At 40.7% G+C, this 21,498-nt stretch overlaps 1 protein-coding gene across 1 annotated transcript; it reads left to right on the forward strand.

The window, feature by feature from the left end:
- Positions 1 to 21: 21 nt before the first annotated feature.
- atp7a (ATPase copper transporting alpha) lies at positions 22 to 21,497 on the forward strand. The gene is made up of 23 exons (XM_050042874.1): positions 22 to 277; positions 1,908 to 2,038; positions 4,756 to 5,260; positions 7,169 to 7,936; positions 8,169 to 8,381; positions 8,832 to 8,995; positions 9,232 to 9,393; positions 9,571 to 9,647; positions 10,850 to 11,066; positions 11,229 to 11,462; positions 11,543 to 11,634; positions 12,768 to 12,895; positions 13,209 to 13,363; positions 13,452 to 13,586; positions 14,907 to 15,101; positions 15,311 to 15,493; positions 15,604 to 15,817; positions 15,972 to 16,118; positions 16,870 to 17,012; positions 17,188 to 17,391; positions 18,596 to 18,713; positions 18,817 to 18,919; positions 19,053 to 21,497. Exons 2-23 carry the CDS (start codon positions 1,919 to 1,921, stop codon positions 19,324 to 19,326), a joined length of 4,551 nt encoding a protein of 1,516 aa, XP_049898831.1. The 5' UTR covers positions 22 to 277; positions 1,908 to 1,918; the 3' UTR covers positions 19,327 to 21,497.
- Position 21,498: the final 1 nt, after the last annotated feature.

Here is a 21,498-nt window from a genome sequence, read left to right on the forward strand (position 1 = left end):
TTGGCAAATGACGCAGCAGTGGGGGGACGTTAGTCACGTCGGCATGAGAGGAAGAAAGAGATACAGCTTCACAGAGTTTTGTCATAACAGAGGACGAAAACAATTATTCCGGCACTCTTCGTTATTTCCTCGCAGGCAGGACGATGCCACGGCGTGTTTTGTTGCTTGTAACGTAGGGCGAGGGGAAGAAGCTAGCTAGCTAGCTTAGCCACACAGTCTGACAGCCAACGACAGTAGCCTGTAGCTAACTGGTCACTTCTCTTTGGGTAACATAAAGGTAAGAGTTGTTTACGTATTTTTCATGCTTAAACTAGCTGTGACATGACGAATTTTATCTGAAATGTTAAGGAAAGATCAAGTTTTAGTTGACATCTCCGCTGACTTTATAGACTAATCATTGTTTTGTGAGCTTGGCAACAAGCAGGCGACAGCTAACGTTAAGTTTTACTTATTATGTAGCTATTTCAAGCTAGCTTACTGTTCTCGTTAGCTGATTTAACCTTACCAAAACTAAATGCTAGAGCGTGAGCATCATAGTAACATAGTCGCTGTCATCAAAAGTCATACAACTTTGTTATAAATTATATGTGGACGACATTAAGTCTCATTACGTTTATGAGTAAACGTCTTAGTCGTAAAGAGCATCCAGAAACGTCAGTGTGTACTTGCTTTTGCAGGATTAAATGTGATTGAATCGCCTTTGTCTTCGTTGAGACCGATATTTGATTTCATCCTCTGACAGAATTGTGTTTTGTAGCCATTGAGACCCAGTGCCTTGCTGGCTTTCTGTCCTGTCAGTCCATCAGTTGTATTTCTTCGGTGTCTGAGATGTAAACTAGTCTCAGATCTGAAGCCTGTTTGACTGTGACACTTATCAGTTTGTAATCAGATGTGTGTTACTACAACCAAACCACAGTCTCTATGAGCAAGTTTGAGACGGCTTTGTATTGGTGTGGCAGGTGTCTTTCAGTTCTCAAGAGAAGCAGATAGCTGTCATACTTTAGGTGAACATTGACTTGGTGGCAAAGTGCTGAGTTGGCACCAGGATTCTTGTTGGACAATATGTCACATCATTTCCCCCTAAAATTGTCTCTCCTGTCAGTGTCTCATTTAAACGGAGGGGATTGTTAACTTTAATGCAAGTGACATAATGTGTTTCGAGCTTTAATCTGCTGTTGCTTGAACAATTTTTCCTTCCTAGCATGGAAATAATAACCTTCCCCTGCAGTTTTGCATTTCTTACATTCCTGTACATATTGCACAAAGAAGCTTTGTTTATTTTTGTTTTTGGCAAGTGTAGGCACCAGAAGTGAACAAACTGGTTTTAGGTTATATAGATTAGTCTAAATAGGCAGCATTGATGCAGCTCCACATTTTGTCCATTGCTTCTGTACAGCTGTAGTATGACTCTTTGTCAATTTTTGAGCATTAATTTGCTAGATATTGCATTAAAATTTGATTCACCGTTTTAAGAAGGGCAAGATATCCTGCTTTCTGTAAAATAAATAATATTGTTATGTGTTTTCCAATCTCATTTTGGTTACAAGGCTTATGGGGTGTTGGTTCAAAACAGCCTTTGTCTTCTCACAGCTATCAGGTCCCACGTTTAATATGTGACTGTCTCTTTTGAGTGTAATTAAAATTAAAAGAATAATAATTATGTGATGCAAAGTGCCATTTTACAAATGTATAAAGAACTCAGTCATGTGTGTCCCCAAGATGCTAACACGACTGTCACAGTATGTTTTTAGTAGTTAGGTTTAGTAGTTCTTTTTTGTTTTTGCATTTTGAGAGAAGAGCCGACCTGCCTCTTTTGTCATTTGCCTCTACTTAGTGATGTTTTCCCTGATTTCTTGTTTTAAAGACTTGCAGTTTAATGTTATTTTTGCCCTTCTTGTGCCATTTAGACAAAACAATCATGACACAGAAAGTCAGTCTGTGTTCAGTTTCCCTTGGAGTGGAGGGTATGACTTGTGGCTCCTGTGTCCAGTCCATAGAGCAGCGCATCGGGTCGCTCCCTGGAGTCGTACACATAAAGGTAAATGCATTCTTTGTACAGATATAAGAGCATTTTAACATTTAGCGTCATGTAGCATATTTTTCCATGTTGCGGTGCTGTTCTTAAAATTTGCTGACTGAAAATTTCTCGGTTGCACTTCCAGTTTGAAAACAGGATCCAAGATGACTACCATGTATGTCTGTATTTTAAAATAGAGAATTAGAATCTTGTGAAACAGGCAGATAATTATACATTATTATATTAACTAAAGGTTTCTGCCCATTTTAAGCTAATGCAGTTTGATCAATCTCAGAGACGTACTCCCTCAGGATTAGCTGGTCTGATTTACAACCAAGTAAGATCAATGTTGCCATGAGAGGCAGCTAAATTGCAACAGTTGTGGTCTGCTGTTTTGTTTATGGTGTGTTTACCCCTCAGGCTGGGGTTAAATGAGAAGATAACGTAATAGTGTGTTTCAGATAGAGCTCTGCCCTTTGCAGGACTGTGACAGCAGGTCGATACGCAGTCTGTACCAACAGGAAATGTCATTTACGTCTTAAGAGAATTTAGTCTCTGGATCATTTTAAGTTAATTTATAGTGACATGATCTGTATTTTTGTCCCATTTGATTTTTCGTGGTTCAATAGCCAATGTCTCATTCTCTGCCCTCCCCTGTGTCTCTTTCTCAGAAAAAGAAAAGCTAATCCAACAGGCGACACACTCTTACAACTAAGACCCCACTGTGGTTTGCAACTTATGGCTCAGTCAAGTGATCCCTTCAGTGTGTCACATGTTTCCTTCTTGCTTAAGAAAAAGAGTTGAGGGTCATCACCCTGACAAAACATGCTGTGTGCTTACTAAGGCCCTGGACCTATTTCAACTCTATTTTATATAAGGTTTATGGATGAGACAAGTCAGATTTACAGTGTGGCTGTAAAACTGCCAATAAACAATGTGGGTGTGGTCATATAAGGCAAGAATTTTCTTTGTACAGTATCTAAATTAAATGTGATTGATGGCCCCAGAATAACTTATTGAAATAAGCATTCTGACATAAATCACATACTTAACCCATCACTTTACCAAACGCAAACAACCCTGTATTAAGTGTGTAACAGTATTATCAGCTTACTAATTTGTTCTTTAGTGTTTTATCTGAAAGTTCTACATGTGCTGTTATTAATCTGAACAAAGAGCCAGCCATGGCACATTTATTGTGATACTTAATCCTATTGATTGAAAGACTCAAGTCAAGTGTTGCTAGTGAGAGCTAAACGAATTTATCTGATTTTCTCACATTTCTTTCACATCTTATGAATATGTTCTCCATTATTACACAACTTTCTTAAATACTCTATTCTGATTGGTCACTTACGGCATTATACGGTCTGTTAATTCTAAAGAGCAGACCATTGCTATGAAAAACAGATCATTGCTACGGATGCAGTTCTGATCACAGACGCTTAGCGGAGGCAATCAAATTGTTTTTAAATCACTTAAATTGTGATTAATTCAATATTTTGTGTAAAATTATTGATGTGTCTTAGTGAGTAGCCATGTGGGTCATTACTGTGAAATAAATCCCGACAGGGTGATGCAGGAAATGGTTGCAGGACAGATTTATTATGCCTTACTTATGCTTGAAGTGAAAAAGCGTGCACTCTATGTCATCTTGATAAATAATAACATAAACTCGATGAGCCTTAGTTTTCCTTACTCGAATATATAGGTTTTATTACAACAATAATCTGGTACAGCGTGTGTGCATGGACAGAGACGTGCCTAAATCTGAAAAAGGGCGTGTTACTCTGGAGCATTAACAAGGTCGACATCTTACAACTAACTTCTAGACAGGCAGAGGCCTCTCAATAGAAATCGTGCGAAGGACACTGATGCTCCTCTGGTCAACTACAGGGCTTTTCACACAGCATGTTCTTAGCACCTTTTCACACACATTGTGTTAACCCAGAGTTGACCTAAACCCAGGGCTGTACGATTTACACTGCACCTCTGCTAGCCCTGGGTTAAATGTCCATTAATTCAATTGAATTTTATTTTATTTTTAAAGCCCAGTATCACAAATAACAATTGGCCTCAGAGGGATAAGGATTTACGTTCTAGCTTGACGCGTAACTTCTTTTAACAGCAAGCAGCAATGCTGAAATGTCGCCATTAGCAGGGCTTTATGTGAGAGCGGTGCTGAAATATCAACAAGAGAGAGAACAGCTGAGAAAAGAGGCTGAAATTACCACATCTGTTGTTTTGCCCGTATGTCTTTTCCGGACATATTATTGTTGTTTTAAATTAGTTAGCTTGCTAGGTACCTCAGGTTTTGGTTAGTTGTAGTTACAACTTAAACATAAAGCACATGCATAATGAAGATGTGATGAAGAAGTTGTGTAATTGGACAAAAAAAATAGTGATGCAAATTCAATAAGCTCAGTTTCACACTGGCAACTTTTAGTCCCGTGTTTAGTCAACTTTTAGGGAATAACTGTGCAAACTCAGGGCTACCCCTGCTCCGGAGGAGGGTCAGCAAATCCAAGGATAAATTCGGAGCTAGCCCACTTGTGAAAGTTTTCTTAGCCCCAGACTACCAGCTCACCGAGCCTGGTGCTAAGAGCATTGTGAAAAGGGCCTTTCTGTGAACAATATAAACATTCTTACGACACCCAGAATCAAACATTTCTTAATGATCATACATTTCTCTCTTAATATTTACTTATTTAACCTGTACCGTGTCTTTTATATTTTAGGTTTCTTTAGAGAAGAAGAATGCCACAGTCATATTTGACCACAGCCAACAGAGCCCAGAGTCTCTGTCAGAGGCCATCGAGGACATGGGCTTTGAATCAAGTCTTTCAGACTCCAGCACAGCCACACCCATCTCTACAGATACCCAGCTGATCCCCACCTCCGCCCTGGCACCTGCAGCCCAACAGGATGCTTTGGAGAAACTATCCCAGATTCAGGGAGTGCTGGATGTCAGAGAGAGCCCAGCCCAGATGGGTCTCACTGTTACCTTTGTTCCTTCCCTGACTTCTTTGCAGCAGTTGAGTGACGTGGTGTCCAGCTTAAAGCCTCTGGAGATCCCCACACCCAGCAGTCCAATGCAAAAAGGCCCACCCTCATCCCCATCTCACACCACAGGAGGTGGGGTGGCACTCCTTAAGTTGAGCATTGAAGGAATGACCTGTCACTCCTGCACCACCACTATTGAAGGCAAGATTGGAAAACTGAAAGGGATTGAAAAGATCAAAGGTGATGTACTTGAGCTGGTCACAAGCTTGTAGCCATGTGTTGCCTCACTGTCTAAGCGAAAGTGATGTTGTAACACAACTGCTGCACTAAGCAGGAATGTTCACCGCTGACAGGTTGCTCAGTGGGATTTGACTATGACTCATGAAATCCTTCCACTGGTATTGTTGTAAGAAGTGACACGTAAATGGATAGGATTATGTTTGCCGAGTACAGAATTGTCATTGTGTATGAACTGGTTGCATATGCTGCCAACTGTATGCTGCACATTCTAGATACGCTGCCCCTAATGTAACATTTCCAGTGCACGAAAATTGTATCCTCATCACAGTTTATACTACTACTACTTCTAATAATAATAAAAATAATAACTTATAAACCACTTCTAAAAACCCCAAAGGGCTTCACATAAGGCAGCAAATTTATGTTTATGAATCAATAGATTTCATTCCCCTTATTAAAACAGAAATTCTTTAACTATTTCTAATTAAAGTATGTTTTAAGAAGAGAATTTGAAAATGTTATCTATTTGGACAGCCTGATTTTCTCAGGTAGGTTGTTCCAGATAATCAGAGCCCTGGCCGCAAAGGCTCTGTCCTGCCTAGTTTAAAGCCAGGCCACTGGGACAGATAAAGACCTCTGTCTGAGGATCTCAAACTACCAAGATCGTATGAAACTAAATGATTGTCTTAAGGGTAACTTCTGTATTTTTCAAACTGGACCCTATTTTCACATGTTTTATGTCTAAGTAACTAATAGGAACAACAATTTTTGAAATAAGTCCAGTATGAAGCACGGGGGCTGCATCTGGCAGCCATGAAACAGGCTTGAGTGTAACCACTAGGAGCATGAGTGCACCATCATTTTACATCTGAGAGTACTTGTTTTTGCCACTGACAGGCTCAGATTTATGTTCTTAGGGGTGCTTTTTATTATGCTAACTTATGCTTCCTCATTTCCTCTCTCCACCTGTGACATCAAAATTGTTCCTCCTGCGCCATCATGGAGGATCTTCCAATCCCTCTGTGCTTCTCGAGGAGAAAGGAGGCTACTGAAGAAACTTAGAATGAGGAAATGCAGGTTTATCCTACTCATCTCTTCTCTGCATCTCTCTCACATCCTCGAGGGAGGAGCTAAGATGCAGGGAAAAGACGCGAGTGAGGGAAGCATTTGCATAATGAAGAGCACTCAAAGTGTGTGACAGCATTCTGGAAAGAAGCCCTACAGAGATGGACCTTTTTGTTAGAGTGAGATCCTTTATGTTTAACCAGAAACAGCCCTGAAGTCACTATAGCTAAAGCCACCAGACTGCGTTTAAATAAAGAGTAATATTATCATCGTAAAACACACTGCATTCAAAGTCGACAGTAGCAGAAACCCACAAAAATCATCTTGGTTTGTCTTTCCACTTTTCCAACAACCATGTAATATCTTTGTAGAGATCCTTTCCGTTATGTTGTCAGACACTTATGATAACAATCTGAGCCTGTCAGTAGTGAAACAAGCACTTTTAGTGGACATAAATTGAGGGTACATATGGGCTGGGGGCTTACATTGCAGCCTGTTTCGCTGCTGCTGTCTGCAGCTTCTCTCTCATCACTGGACCAGTGTCAAAAATTGTTGTTCTCATAAGACACAAAGACATGGGAAAATAGGTTCCTCCTGGTTGAAAATACCCAAGTAATCTTTTAAAAGTGATTTAACGCTTCATGCGCATAAACTTTATATATGCCGTTATGGACATGAATGTTCTTTTAGTGGATTGCAAATTGTAATTTGCATAACTCATTTATGACAAACATCTTTTCATGCACAGTTATTTCCTGTTCTAGTGAAATATTTACTTTTTTGACAAGTCCTTTATGCTTTGTGTTTGTATTTTTAACTTTGTCATGTCATTATTCTCCACAGTTGTTTTGGAGACTCAGGAAGCTACAATTGTGTACCTGCCTTACCTCATCACCGTCCAAACCATCATCGATCAGATTGCTGTTGCTGGCTTCAAGGCGTTTGTTAAATCCAAACCTCGCCCGCTGCAGCTGTCCCCCAGCGAAATCGAACGTTTCGTCGATTCTCAAAAAACAACCGTCTCGTCGCCATCGGAGACATCGGAAGACACAGAAATCTTTATAGACACAACACTTACCACGCTCAGGGTGAAAGGCATGCACTGCCATTCATGCGTGGTCAATATCCAAGACAATATCTCTAAGCTGCCTGGTGTCTCCTCTGTGGAAGTGTCCCTGGAGAAGGAGATGGCCTCCATCTGTTATGATCCTCTAAAGGTCACTGTGGCTCAGTTGCAGCAGGCCATTGAAGCCCTGCCTCCAGGAAACTTCAAGACTCAACCCTGGGACTCCTCTGGCCCTGTTTCCACATCGCCTATGCCTGCCTTATCGTCGCCTCGGTCTGCACGAACAACCCAGGCCAAACCTGCTGCCTCACAGCCTTGTTTTACCCAGCCTCTGGCATCTGTAGTCAATATTCACATCGAGGGCATGACATGCAACTCCTGTGTCCAGTCCATCGAGGGCATGATCTCCCAAAGGAAGGGGGTGATGTCAGCCCAGGTCTCTCTGGCTGATCACCAGGGGACGTTTGAGTATGATCCACTCCTGACTACACCAGAGGAGCTGAGGGAGGCCGTAGAAGACATGGGCTTTGATGCCTTCCTACCTGGTGAGAGGATAGATGGTGTGGTTGTTGAGTTGGCTAATTTCTCATGCAGTGAAATGGTTAAAACAGTTTTAATTGTAGTGTTTTGGTTAGAGATTTGCCTGCAGGTAGTCTAAAGCTTAACTTTGTCGCCTCTGAATGCTCCTCAGCCAGTGGGGGTGGTTGAACTGCAAAGTTAGGACATCTTAACTAACTGCACATTTTCTTTTTGAAAACTATAATTTGTTGTCCACAGAGACCAATTCCCTGCTGCCTGCACCAAAACCCAGCGTGTCAAAGTCTTTAAGTCTGGCATATGTGAAAGATAAAGAGCTGGACAGTGACCTACACAAAGAAACCGCGCAGGAATGCAACAAAGACACACACTCTAAATGCTACATCCAGATTGGGGGGATGACTTGTGCCTCATGTGTGGCAAACATCGAGAGAAACCTCAAGAATGAACCTGGTATGTAGAAACAGCAAAATAGTTAATGGTCAGGTGTGTAGGATTAAGGGGCATCTCTTGAAGGAAATCGAATACATTATTCCTAACTATATTTTCATCAGTTTATAATCACCTAAATATGATGTGTTTTTGTTATCTTAGAATGAGCTATTTATATCTACATACAGACCGGGTCCTCTTCCATGACGTCAGCCATGTTGTTGTGAAGTAGCCCAGAACAGACAAACAAAACACTGGCTCTAGATAAGACTGTTTGCTTTTTCATGTTTTCTTGTCAGCCACCATGTTTATCCCACACGCATCACGTTTCAGTTCTGCAACCTCACAGCTAGATGCCACTAAATCCTACGCACCTGACCTTCGTGAGTTTAGAGTTTCATGTCAACGAGGATAAATTGTGTCTCATTGCTTTCACCAGGAGCTAAAGAAAAAATATCTTATGTTGAGCAGGTATCTACTCGGTTCTGGTAGCACTAATGGCCAGTAAAGCAGAGGTGCGTTATAACGCTGAGCTCATGGACCCTATGAAGATAGCTGAGTGTGTGAAAGAGCTCGGCTTCACCGCCTCTGTTATGGAGAACTATGAAGGTTCAGATGGAAACCTAGAGCTAGTGGTGAGTAAACGTGACATTATATTTGTGTTGCATGAAGAAGACAAGATACATTTAAAACAGTAATTTATTTCCACAATATGAAACCCATAAACATTTCCATTACTGGTTGAGTAGACCACATGCAGCCTTCTTTATAAGCACACACAATGAGTCATGTCTGTTCTACACTTCATAACCCTCTTTAGTGTATTTTTGTCCCTTTCCCCACTTGACTGCTCCTCTCCACCTTCTTTCAGGTCAGAGGAATGACGTGTGCCTCTTGTGTTCACAAAATTGAATCCAGCCTCATGAGAGAAAAGGGGATTATATATGCCTCTGTTGCCTTGGCAACCAACAAAGCACACATTAAGTACGACTCTGAAATTATAGGGCCGCGAGACATCATCAAGCTGATCGAGGTATTCTTCCTGTTTGTTATTTAAACGTTTGTTCTCTTATTTTTGGCAATGCTGCTTCTTGCATGTGAACACCAACTGATATTCATGCAAACCAGAGAATCTGTGAAATTTCCGATACTTATATTAAGTTCTTATTCATAAGGGTATGAAGTTTGATCCATAGTCTTTTATTTGTAGAATCTTGGGTTTGAAGCATCTTTGGTGAAGAGAGACCGCACTGCCAGTCACCTGGACCACAGCAAAGAGATACGACAGTAAGTAGCGTTTTGTTTTTACGCTCAGTTTTAATCCATAAAGTGTGTTGTTGTATGTAGCTTGAATTCCTGTTATACCAAATGTTTTTTTAAATTATGACTCAATAAGTCATCTTACCTTTCCTCAGAAAACAGTTTAGTTTTTAGGTCAGGCAGCTTTATTTACTTATTTAATGTCATTCTGTAGATTCCCGGTAGTGTTCTTAAGGTAATATAAATCCAAAAGTTTAAGTTTTGGTCAAAGTACATGTGTTTAAACATCAAAATGCTATTGCCCCAAGCCTTTCTAAAACGTTTTCCCACGTGACCTTATGTAGGTTTCTCCATGAAGAGCTTGCCACATATAAACCCCCAGAGCCTGCCTAATGTGCCTGTTCCTAATAACTTATATTCCTCAAACCCCTTCACGGCCACAGAAGCTTAGTAATGTACTGCTGTGGACACCTATCAGTTAAGATCTGAAAGTCACACAATAACACAAACTAAATGATCGAGGCAGCGGTAGATCAGCAACTCCCATGTCCTGCAAGGTAAAATGGCTGTTTTTGTTAGTGGAGTTCTGTGACTTTTAAGAGAGCAAAATGACAACTTCAGTTCCCCATCAAATACAGCGTTCTGACAGCAAGGTAAAGCAGAGAAAATATTACAGTGAAGAAAGATAAGAACCTCGTACAACTCTTCTTCAAAAAATCTATACTAACCCTTTTATTAATTATTATGATCACTTATAACGGGAAAAGAACACACCTGGACCCGCCCTTTAAGCTCTTATGGATGTAGGCTAAAGCTTTAGTTTCATGTCAACCAAGAGAACTCTACTTGTGCAATGATGTTTTGAAACATATGTATGTAAATATTTGTGGGAATGGCATGGATATGAAGGTCATTTGAATCATGATTGTGATTCAGTTTTGTTATCTACTGTTCAGCATACTGTGCGAATGTGGGTTTGTTTTATTTTCTGTACAGTGACCTTGGGTGTCCTGAAAGGCGCTTTCAAATAAAATGTATTATTATTATTATTATTATTATTGTTCAGCATTATGTACAGTATATGCAGTGTTTGTGGTCCAATGCTTGGTATAGTGATGAAGAACCTTCGTGTATGTTTGCTTTCTTCCTCTGTAAGGAGAGTTAAAAAAACCCAGATTACAAAATAAAATGAGTCCATTTCTAACACACACTTGTCTCTGCTCTCTAAGGTGGAGGAAATCTTTCCTGGTGAGCTTGATTTTCTGCGTGCCTGTGATGGGCATGATGACCTACATGATCATCATGGACCACCACATGAATGTTTCACACAACATCACAATGGAGGATCGCAACCACTACCACGCCACCATGTTCCTGGAGAGACAGCTGCTCCCAGGCCTCTCCATTATGAACCTTCTCTCCTTCCTGTTCTGTGTGCCTGTGCAGGTAAATCAGAGGGATTAACTGCACTCCAAGGAAACATTATATGCAAATTTCAGCAGCACATACAAATTTAGATTTTGGTAGACGCACTTATTCGGGAGAGGGACTCTGAATGAAATGTTTGTCTTTAGGTGAGTTCAAACTCTCTGTTTTTCCTCTCTTTAGTTTATTGGAGGTCGCTACTTCTACATTCAAGCCTACAAAGCAGTCAAACACCGATCCGCAAATATGGACGTGCTAATAGTTCTGGCTACCTCCATAGCCTTCACCTACTCACTGGTCGTCCTCATAGTGGCCATGGTGGAGAAGGCAAAAGTCAACCCTATCACCTTCTTTGACACACCGCCGATGCTCTTTGTCTTCATCTCTCTGGGACGCTGGCTGGAACAAATTGCCAAGGTTGAGCTCATTATCGATATCTACGACATTAAATGCAGAAATGAATGTATTTGTCACTTTGAAAATCTTCTTCCATTCAGAGCAAGACATCTGAGGCTTTGTCCAAGCTGATGTCTCTACAAGCAACTGAGGCCACAGTGGTCACCCTGAGTAGCGACAAGTCCATTCTCAGGTAGTCATTGTTCTCTGCGCTCATGTTGTTTACAATATCATTTCATATCTTTATTTGGTTTTAGATTACAACGTATCTAAATATTTGCAGTGGAAATGTCAGTGAAAGGTCTAATGTGACATAACAAAGACTGCGTAAACAAAGCCGCAAGTGATTTTCCATAGTGAGAATAACACAGATACATTTATCAATTCCACCTGGGATCCAGATTTAACTCCCAGTTTTAATGTTTTGTGTCATCTGGAAACACCACTAGCCATCCCTAAAATATCATGATTAGATTTTTACCATTGCCCAGAGTGAGAGGATGAAATTAAAAATCTTAAGTTCGTTGTCTTTTTTAATTCCATGGCATTCAACTTAACTTAAAAAAATAAAGCTGGAAATGTCATTTTGATCTGGTACTCTGATTTCAGAAATCCTGCTCAGAGAAATACAGCTTAAAGGGGACCTATTTTCCTTTTTTCTGTCATACAGTGTTGGATGTTTATTTTAAATCTGGCCAAAGTTTAAGTACTGAGGTATGTAAAAGTAATCGAGTAGGCTTCAGACTATTCTGAACACTCCCTCTCCGACTGTTTTTTTTTTCTATAAAACAAACTGAAGTCAGCTCATGACAGATATATAGTCATCTGTTCCAGGCACACTAGTGCAGTTGTTTACATGATGTAGCGCACACTGCTACATGTAGCTACATGCTAACGTCAGGGAAACATGTAATTATGGTTGCTGATTTTGTTAATTCTTTGCCGATTTGGCCCCTGAGAGTGCAGATACAGGAGACCTGGGAACACTGACCAATCGGAGCAGACTGGGCTTTTTTGGGAGGGGTGCTTAAAGATAAAGGTGCGAAAACAGAGTGAGAGAAAGACACCGGTGTTCCAGCACAGACAATATAAAGAAAGTAAAGTATGTATATATATATATATGTAGAATATACACTTATAGTGTAGAATATATAGTATAGGAGTACTTGAAAATGAGCATAATGGGTCCCGTTTAATAAGACTGTGCATAATTATTTGCTGTATTGTAAAATATAATTACAGCAATAGTTTAGTAATAGTCCAGCATTGTACCAATACTGTATAATTTCCAATGATTGCATTGTTTGACACTGGTGTGTGTTCCAGTGAGGAGCAGGTGGATGTTGAGCTGGTGCAGAGGGGCGATATAGTGAAGGTCGTTCCTGGTGGGAAGTTTCCAGTAGATGGGAGAGTCATCGAGGGACACTCCATGGCAGATGAGTCTCTGATCACAGGTTGGTCACATTGAATGATGGACCATGTATCAATTAGCATTGACTGAGGGCTTACTGTCAGTACTGGTGGCAATAATATGCTTAAATGTAAGTACTCAGCTTAGGTGAGCTTTAATTCTTCACATTGTTATTATCAGTATTCAATCAAAAAATCTCTCTAGAATATGAAACGATAAGTTGCCAGTGCTAGAAACATGTAGTCCTTGGTTGTTATCTGAGTCGTTGTTTCTGCCATAACTGCGGTGTTTGCTGCAGATGTCCTGCTCCTGTTTTCTGTTGTGTTTTCTGACCAGCTGTTGCTTTGTGACTCCAGGTGAGGCCATGCCAGTGACTAAGAAGCCCGGGAGCTCTGTGATTGCAGGCTCCATTAACCAAAATGGCTCTCTGCTGGTCTGCGCTACACATGTTGGCATGGACACCACGCTGTCTCAGATTGTCAAACTAGTGGAGGAGGCTCAGACGTCAAAGGTGAGTCATGTGGTTTTGAGATCTGCACTGTGTGCACCTTCTTTGATGGTAATTGCTCCAGTGTTTAACCCTGACATTTCGTTTTTAGGCTCCTATCCAGCAGTATGCAGATAAGATCAGTGGCTACTTTGTACCCTTCATTGTTGGCATATCCTTTATTACGCTGATCGCCTGGATCGTCATTGGGTTCTTAGACTTCTCTCTGGTGGAGAAGTACTTTCCTGTGAGTCTACTTTTTAACTTGATATCTGACTGTACCAAGCTCCTCAGAATAGCATCAAGAAATGACAGCCATTCATCCCATTCCTTATTTACTGATTCAAAGATTAGACATGACTTAATGTCTCTGTATCATCACGTCTGATATTGTTCCTTATTTACTTTAGTGATGGTAAATGTATGTAAAAAGTATGGAAACCCATTTCTGTCACAGTAATTTTGAGATAAGTATGTAATTATCATGAGAATAATGACGTACTTATCTCAAAATAATGACTCAGTATTTCAAAGTAATGACTCAGTATTTCAAAATAATGTAGTATTTTCAAATAATGACTTACTATTTTAAAATAATGACATACAATCTCAAAATAAATGACTTAGCATTTTAAGATAATGACTTAGTATTTTAAGATAATGTCTCAGTATCTCAAAATAATGACTTAGTATTTTTAAAATAATGACTTAGTATTTTAAGATAATAACAGTATTTTAAGATAATGTCTCAGTATCTCAAAATAATGACTAAGTATTTTAAGATAATGACGTAGTATCTCAAAATAATGACTTAGTATTTTAAAATAGTGAGTATCTCAAAATAATGACTTAGTATTTTAAGATAATGACGTAGTATCTCATACAAATAATGGCTTAGTATTTGAGTATTTTAAGATAATGACGTAGTATCTCATACAAATAATGGCTTAGTATTTGAAAATATTGATTTAGTAACTTGAAATAATGACTTAGTAATCTAAAATAGTGGCTTAGTATTTAAAAAATGGCTTAGTATCTCAAAATAATGAATTTGTATCTTAATGTACTGTATTACAATAAAAGTAATTGATTTAATGATTTAATTATCGCAACATAATGAGAAGCTAAATATAAAGACCTCAAAAAATGACTTAGTATTGCAGCATAAATACAAACTTTATCAAAAAAATATCACAACAAAATGAGAAACTCTTTTAAAATAATTACTTACATATCTAGAAATAATTACTTAGTTCTCAAAATGATGACAAAACAAACATAAGTCATTATTTTGAGAAGGGTTTTTTTTTTTTTTTTTTTGAGATACTTAATCATTATTTTGACATACTGACACTAAGTCACTACTTTTGAGAAAGTTTCTCACTATGTTGAGATACTAAGACATTATTTGCAATAGTAAGTCATTATTTTGAGAGTGTTTCTCTTTGTAATGACTCACAGGCTCTTTTTTTTTCTGCTGGAAACAGACTTCCACATATTTAAAAAATAATATGTAATTTACTTGAATGAAAAGCGAACAGCTAACAGCCTCATTTCTTCCCTGCAGGGTTACGACAAAAGCATTTCCAGAGCTGAGGCAGTGATTCGCTTCGCCTTCCAGGCCTCCATAACAGTGTTATGCATCGCATGTCCTTGTTCCCTTGGCTTGGCAACCCCGACAGCTGTCATGGTGGGCACTGGGGTTGGTGCCCAAAATGGCATCCTGATAAAGGGAGGAGAGCCACTCGAGATGGCGCATAAGGTGTGTTAATGATGACTCTGATGGAGTCAGCCAATATGTAACGGACCAACTGTCAATTTAAAGACATTATGAAATGCCTGTGGTTTCCTAGGTTACAAAACCACATTAGTCTAGATATGATTACTCTGATTAAATACTGTAAAATGATTTAAACGTTCAGCCCGGTGGTATTGCTTTTGGATTGCTATCATATCTCCTCTTATTGGCAGGTCCAGTCGGTGGTGTTTGATAAGACTGGGACCATCACATACGGGGCTCCGAAGGTTATCCAAGTCAAGATAGTTGTGGAGGGAAACAAGATGCCTCGTTCCCGACTGCTTGCCATTGTGGGTACAGCTGAGAACAACAGTGAACACCCTCTGGGAGCAGCTATCACCAAATACTGCAAACAGGTTGGTCTCTGCCTCACATTTAACGCCCACATTCCACTTCGGGGAACATCTTAGATACTCCATGTGATCCTGAAATGTGTTAATAAACATCCACTGTTCTCCGTGTGAAGGAGCTCGGCACAGAATCTCTTGGCGCATGCACCGACTTTCAGGCAGTGCCAGGCTGTGGCATCAGATGTCAGGTCAGCAACACAGAGACCCTGCTGAAACAGGCAGACAGCGACAGCGAGGACAACAACCAGCGCAACAGTGTCCTCGTCCAGATCAGTGACACACGGATGTCCACCAGCTCCCATCCACTCATCATGGACCCACAGCCACTGAGTATGTTGGGAATCACACTGTTGTAGTCGTACATTCAACTGCAATACTGAAACACTTTTTGAAGTCCTTAGATTACAAATTTAGGTAGTGTTACAGTTGCTTTTTATGTTTCTTGCTGTTGTCTAAACCAAATGATCTCTCTCTCTCTGTGTAGGCCTTGTCCACACAGCCAACTATGTTGTCCTGATTGGCAATAGAGAATGGATGAGGAGAAACTGTCTGCAGATCAGACCAGATATAGACGAGGCCATGACAGAGCATGAGCGCAGAGGACGTACTGCTGTTCTAGTAGCTGTGGACAGTGAGTAGTACTGTTAAACATGAAATGTTGTCTTTTATCTGTTTGCCATACTTAACTGGTTGACTGCTGCGGCTACATCCACCCTAATATGTTTTCCCCGCACACACACATGTTCTAGCACCATTTCCGAAATAATATCCATCCATACTAACACACTTGAAAACGAATATCACGTGACCATTCATGTAACTGGGCATGTGTGTGCCGGTGTAAACAGGAAGCAGATTGTCTACTTTGCAGTTGGTAACTTAATTGCAGAAATTTTTATGATGGAAAAACAGTAATGTCCAAAAGCAAGACTGAAAACACAGATAGGGAGTCGTTGCAAGGCAAATACAGCGAAAAACACAGATAGGGAGTCGTTGCAAGGCAAATACAGCGAATATAAGAGCGGTATTTGGAGCAGTATCAATCGTCAGAGGAAGCTATGGCGTTAGGAAAGGAGTACCCACACATGAAAGATGAAATCGCAAAAGGTATGGAGACCTAGCCATAATGTGTTGTTTGAGATGTCGTGGCTTATGAGACCTAATCAGGAAGCAAACATGGCTGTCTGTGTCGTCGTTTTCAGTCTCTGTTTTCGCCTGTCTAGACTAAAACACAACCTCTGAGTTTTCAAGCTAAATTGGGGTCAGCAGTGTTATGTTAACATCTTCATTTTTGGAGTTTGGAAATGAAAACGTATTAGTGTGGAAGTAGCCTAAGACTGGTGTTCTTGCCTAAAAAGCCCTTTACTTTTATTTGTGTGTAGATCTGCTATGTGCGATGATAGCCATAGCGGACACAGTGAAACCCGAGGCTGAGCTGGCAGTCCAAACTCTGACCAACATGGGTCTGGAAGTTGTGCTGATGACCGGAGACAACAGCAAGACAGCACGAGCCATTGCTGCTCAGGTATGAACAGAGAGGGGATATAGCGCAAGGTGATATAAAGATCAGTTATTTGCAAGAAGAAAGCATTTGTAATGTTCATATAAAATTGCAATGTTGCATTTAAAACCTAAAGAAGACAACAGACAAAGACTACTACATACTTCTGAGCCTGTCGGTCTCGCTGCCTCCCCCACAGGTGGGTATCAGGAAGGTGTTTGCAGAGGTCCTGCCCTCCCACAAGGTGGCCAAGGTGGAGCAGCTGCAGCAGGCAGGAAAGAGAGTAGCCATGGTGGGCGACGGTGTCAACGACTCACCTGCTCTAGCCATGGCCGACGTGGGCATCGCCATAGGAACCGGGACAGATGTGGCCATAGAGGCAGCAGATGTGGTGTTGATCAGGGTGGGTGTTTGATCTTTGAGCTGTCATGAATACGTGTCTTTGGTCTACATATTGGCTGTTTCTTAACATGAAAACATCAGACATGACGTTTCTGCCCTGCAGCAGAGACAGAGTGTGAAACACAGGATCTGACACAAAACAGTGTCACAGAGCACACTCAGTATACAAAGCCCTATTCACTCAGGACTAGTATTACCTGGGCCCTCTAGTAATTTGTAGTAATTGTTGTGTAGAGTGGAGTTACAAGTGACTGTGCATCATATTGGAGGGGATAATGTCAGTAAGTCCAAGTAAAATACACACTTTGCTTATCAGGTGCGAAGCAGTAAACACAGACGTGTGGGGGGTCATTTATAAATCACTTTAGGTTGCTAGGTAATACTAGTACTGTGCAAATAGGGCTCAACACTGTATCATCATACCAAAAGTGTAATAGAAGTGCTTCTGCGATATGCCGTATTTTTTTTATCAAGACAGCAGTACATGATATGTGACAATACCTGTGTAACTGAAGAGAAACATACACTCCTATTTTAGAAGGACTGTAACTTAAACATACAGAAGTCAGTTATTGTGTTATGATTATATTTATTTATTCACTGCACTGCAAAGTACTTTATATTTTGTTTTAGTTGTCTTAAAATCAGCAATGACAATATTTGAATTGATACTGCTGTTGTATATACAGTGTCAGAAAAATGCTTCTAGATTGACATATGGAGGCACAGTTGTACAGTGGTTAGCACTGTCTCTTCACAGAAAGAGAAGGGTACAGAAGGGCGAACCCGGGGTGGGGGAACTCTTCTGTGTTGAGTTTGTTCTCCCCAGTCCAAAGACATGCACGTCAGGTTTATTGGTGACTCTAAATTGGCTGTAGGTGCGAATGTGAGTGTGAATGGTTGTCTGTCTCTATGTGTCAGCCGTGTGATAGTCTGGTGACCTGTCCAGGGTGTACCACGCCTCTTCCCAATGCCAGCTGGGTTAGCTCCAGCCCCCCAGCGACCCCCAACAGGATAAGCAGTTAGGGAGAATGAATGCTTGAAAATATATATATTTTTTTTTTTTTTACACTATTCTCAAACATTTACCTATGAAAACCTCTCTGCAGATATTACGTGGAATGTAGCTGTAATGTTATTACTAAGCCCAGCTTATCTGATATTACTACAGTTTTTATTTACCCTCCTTTTTGTCACGTCTGCAGAATGACCTCCTGGATGTTGTGGGCAGCATCGACCTCTCTAAAAAGACTGTCAAGAGGATCAGGATCAACTTTGTGTTTGCTCTTATCTACAACCTGGTTGGCATCCCTATTGCTGCTGGTGGGTGACTGCAGAAGATCGATTTAGATGATTTCATCACATCGACAGTGATCATTGCAATATTCCTGACCACAGCATTAATATGAACTGTTTGTGTCCACAGGTGTATTCATGCCCATCGGTCTGGTGTTGCAGCCGTGGATGGGCTCTGCTGCGATGGCGCTGTCATCCGTCTCTGTGGTTTTGTCCTCCCTTCTTCTCAAATGGTAATGAGACATTTAATGCTTTGTCGAGGCCTTTTATATTCTGTGCTTTGTTTTTTCTCTCTTTTGATTCTATTGATCTAAAACCATTATTTCAACCTTTTTTTTATATCCGTCTCTTTCTTCCTGTGTTTAGTTACACTAAGCCGACAGCGGAGAAGTTGGAGGCCAAACTGGGTAACAACAGGCGGCAGGGCAGCCTGTCAGATGTTAGCGTCCACATCGGGATGGGCGAGATGCGACGTCCCTCCCCCAGACTGAGCCTACTGGACCGCATTGTCAACTACAGCCGTGCCTCTATCAACTCCCTACGCTCTGACAAACACTCTCTCAACAGCCTGGTGCTCAGTGAGCCCGACAAACACTCGCTCCTGGTGGGGGAGGCGCTGTGCGAGGAGGAGTTTTGCTGAACACGCGAGGCTCACATGGGTCAGCGATGACTTTATATACTGAAGTAGACAGTCGTGTTATCAAGGCTAGGCCAAGCTAAGCTGAAAGGGTTACATTGAATAATGGCCCATCATCTGCTGTAGGTGCCTCAGGGCAGCACTGGTGACTTGGAAAAAAAAAGCTTACATGCCCCTGGTTTTCTTTTAGCCCAACCAGCTGATCACGTGCACTTCATGAGGGGGCGATTTTCTCTCCCTCCGTTGCAGACTGTCTTTTGTTGAGGTCACCGGCCACAGGCACACTCTTTGACCAACCCCTCGATGCTCTCTGCACATCGGGGGCATGAAGCATCTTCAGAGCCTTGAAGCAGGTGTCCACATCCAGGAAGCAGAGTGATGATCAGCTTTGCCACTGTGGTCACCTGCCAGTACAATCTTTAACACTTATCCAAAGACATTTAAGCAGCCGTGACCCTTGTAAGACTGGACACCGCTGAGTTATATTTTAACCAATTTCCTTAAATGGAAAATTATAACACTGTTGTATAATTCTATTCCAGAGTATTTATATTACCCTTATTTATCTTTTTTTTTTTCATTATATCCTTTGTGAAAAAATGAAGTTGTTGAATCCAAATGCCAATTTTCACTTTCAATCTCCCAAAATGTGTCATTACTGAGTAAGGTAAGGCAAACTCAGTCAATCAAAGAAGTCTTGTAACTTGCTGAAAACAGATTTTTTTTTGTGCAGAGTGCTAATGGAGTGAGTTGTAAATGTCAGTGTTTCCCAAGTGCCAGTTGAAGTGCCGCCTTGGCAAAGTCCAACACATTCCAAAGATAGCACCGTACAGAGGTTACCTTGGACTTAACGTGCACAAAGTGTGAACAGAGATTAGGTCAACAACTCACAGCCGAGACTGTGAATGGTGACGCCAACTATAGAAGACTCATCACAAGTTCCTGTGGTGGTGTCGACCCTCTGCATCTTTGGTTAATGATACAAGATGTCTGTCGATGAATGTGAACATTATTTGCTGTTAAACAGAAGTTGTTACATGAAAGAATTTGTGCTTGGATTACTTTGTTTGCTCATTGCAAAGAGAAGGGTTTTTGTTGTGAAAAGGAGGCCTTTTCACAGACGACATTTTGACTTGTCGCAGTAAGAAAGCACAGGTGTAAATATTGAATTAATGACTGAATTCAATTTAGCTGCTTTAGCCTCAGGGTGCTGCATTGTGCATCATGGGACATACAGAAAGAACATAATGTCATCAGAATTCACAGAAGCAGCATCTGCAGAATTCTGACGACATTGCCGCAGATTTTCTGCAATTAAAAAATTATTTTAATTAATTTTGTCTCTTACATGATTATTCCACCAACCACTGCAGATTTTCATTCTGGATCATCGCCTAAAACTGGAAAATAAAAATCTGTAGATTCTGTTTGGGTTTGGTTACTTGTAACTCAAGTAATGCTCATCCTTCAAGTCAAAATGTCTGCTGTGAAAAAGGCCGACTGTAAATGCATTTGTGTACTTCCTGTTGTCACACTACACAAGATGTTACTGTTTCCAAGAATTTCTTTCAGTGGTGCATCTCTCTGCTTCTTTTTATGCGATTCACTCTGTTGCGCTTGATCAAAGAAACATCTTTAAACCCAGGGGAGCAGGAAACACAGCAGGATGAGCAGACTAAACACAGCTGCGTCTCAGCAGTGCCACCAAACAAGTTACTGAGAGACAAATGTTGATGAGTTAAGTAGATTGTTTCTTAAAAATCACATTGTACTAGTTGTAATTGAGATCACACCTTGCAGTCGTAGAGAGCTACTGTTAAATTGCTTTATTTTTTTTCTCCTGTGAAAGTATTACAAAGATTTTCTGCATCACTAGCTGCGGTATCATATCACCAGATAATCACTGCAGTCCAGCTACTCTTTGAATTTCTGTCTGAACTTCTCTAGTGTTTCTTTTTGAAGATGAAAAGGGCCATCAGTCTGTCCTGCCGCTCTCCCATGATGCATTCTGTTCTGGCTTGCTGAGTGCACTGATGCCAATCTGTTGTTTTCGTGCATTGCTTTGTAAAGACCTCCGTAGGGCTTCAGATCTGTGTAAGCGAGTCCATGTTTGCCGTCTTTCATGGTTCTACTGAACATTATGTGCCTTGGAATAAAATGCTTTTGTAACGTCAC

This window comes from Epinephelus moara, chromosome 4, assembly GCF_006386435.1.
Source record: "Epinephelus moara isolate mb chromosome 4, YSFRI_EMoa_1.0, whole genome shotgun sequence".
NCBI lineage: Eukaryota > Metazoa > Chordata > Actinopteri > Perciformes > Serranidae > Epinephelus > Epinephelus moara.

Excerpts from the sequence above, each read along its gene's own strand:
- atp7a (XM_050042874.1), top strand. The coding sequence starts at position 1,919 with ATGACACAGAAAGTCAGTCTGTGTTCAGTTTCCCTTGGAGTGGAGGGT. Across the intron at positions 2,039-4,755 it reads CTGGAGTCGTACACATAAAG|GTTTCTTTAGAGAAGAAGAA; the intron begins GTAAATGCATTC and ends TTTATATTTTAG. Across the intron at positions 7,937-8,168 it reads CTTTGATGCCTTCCTACCTG|AGACCAATTCCCTGCTGCCT; the intron begins GTGAGAGGATAG and ends TGTTGTCCACAG.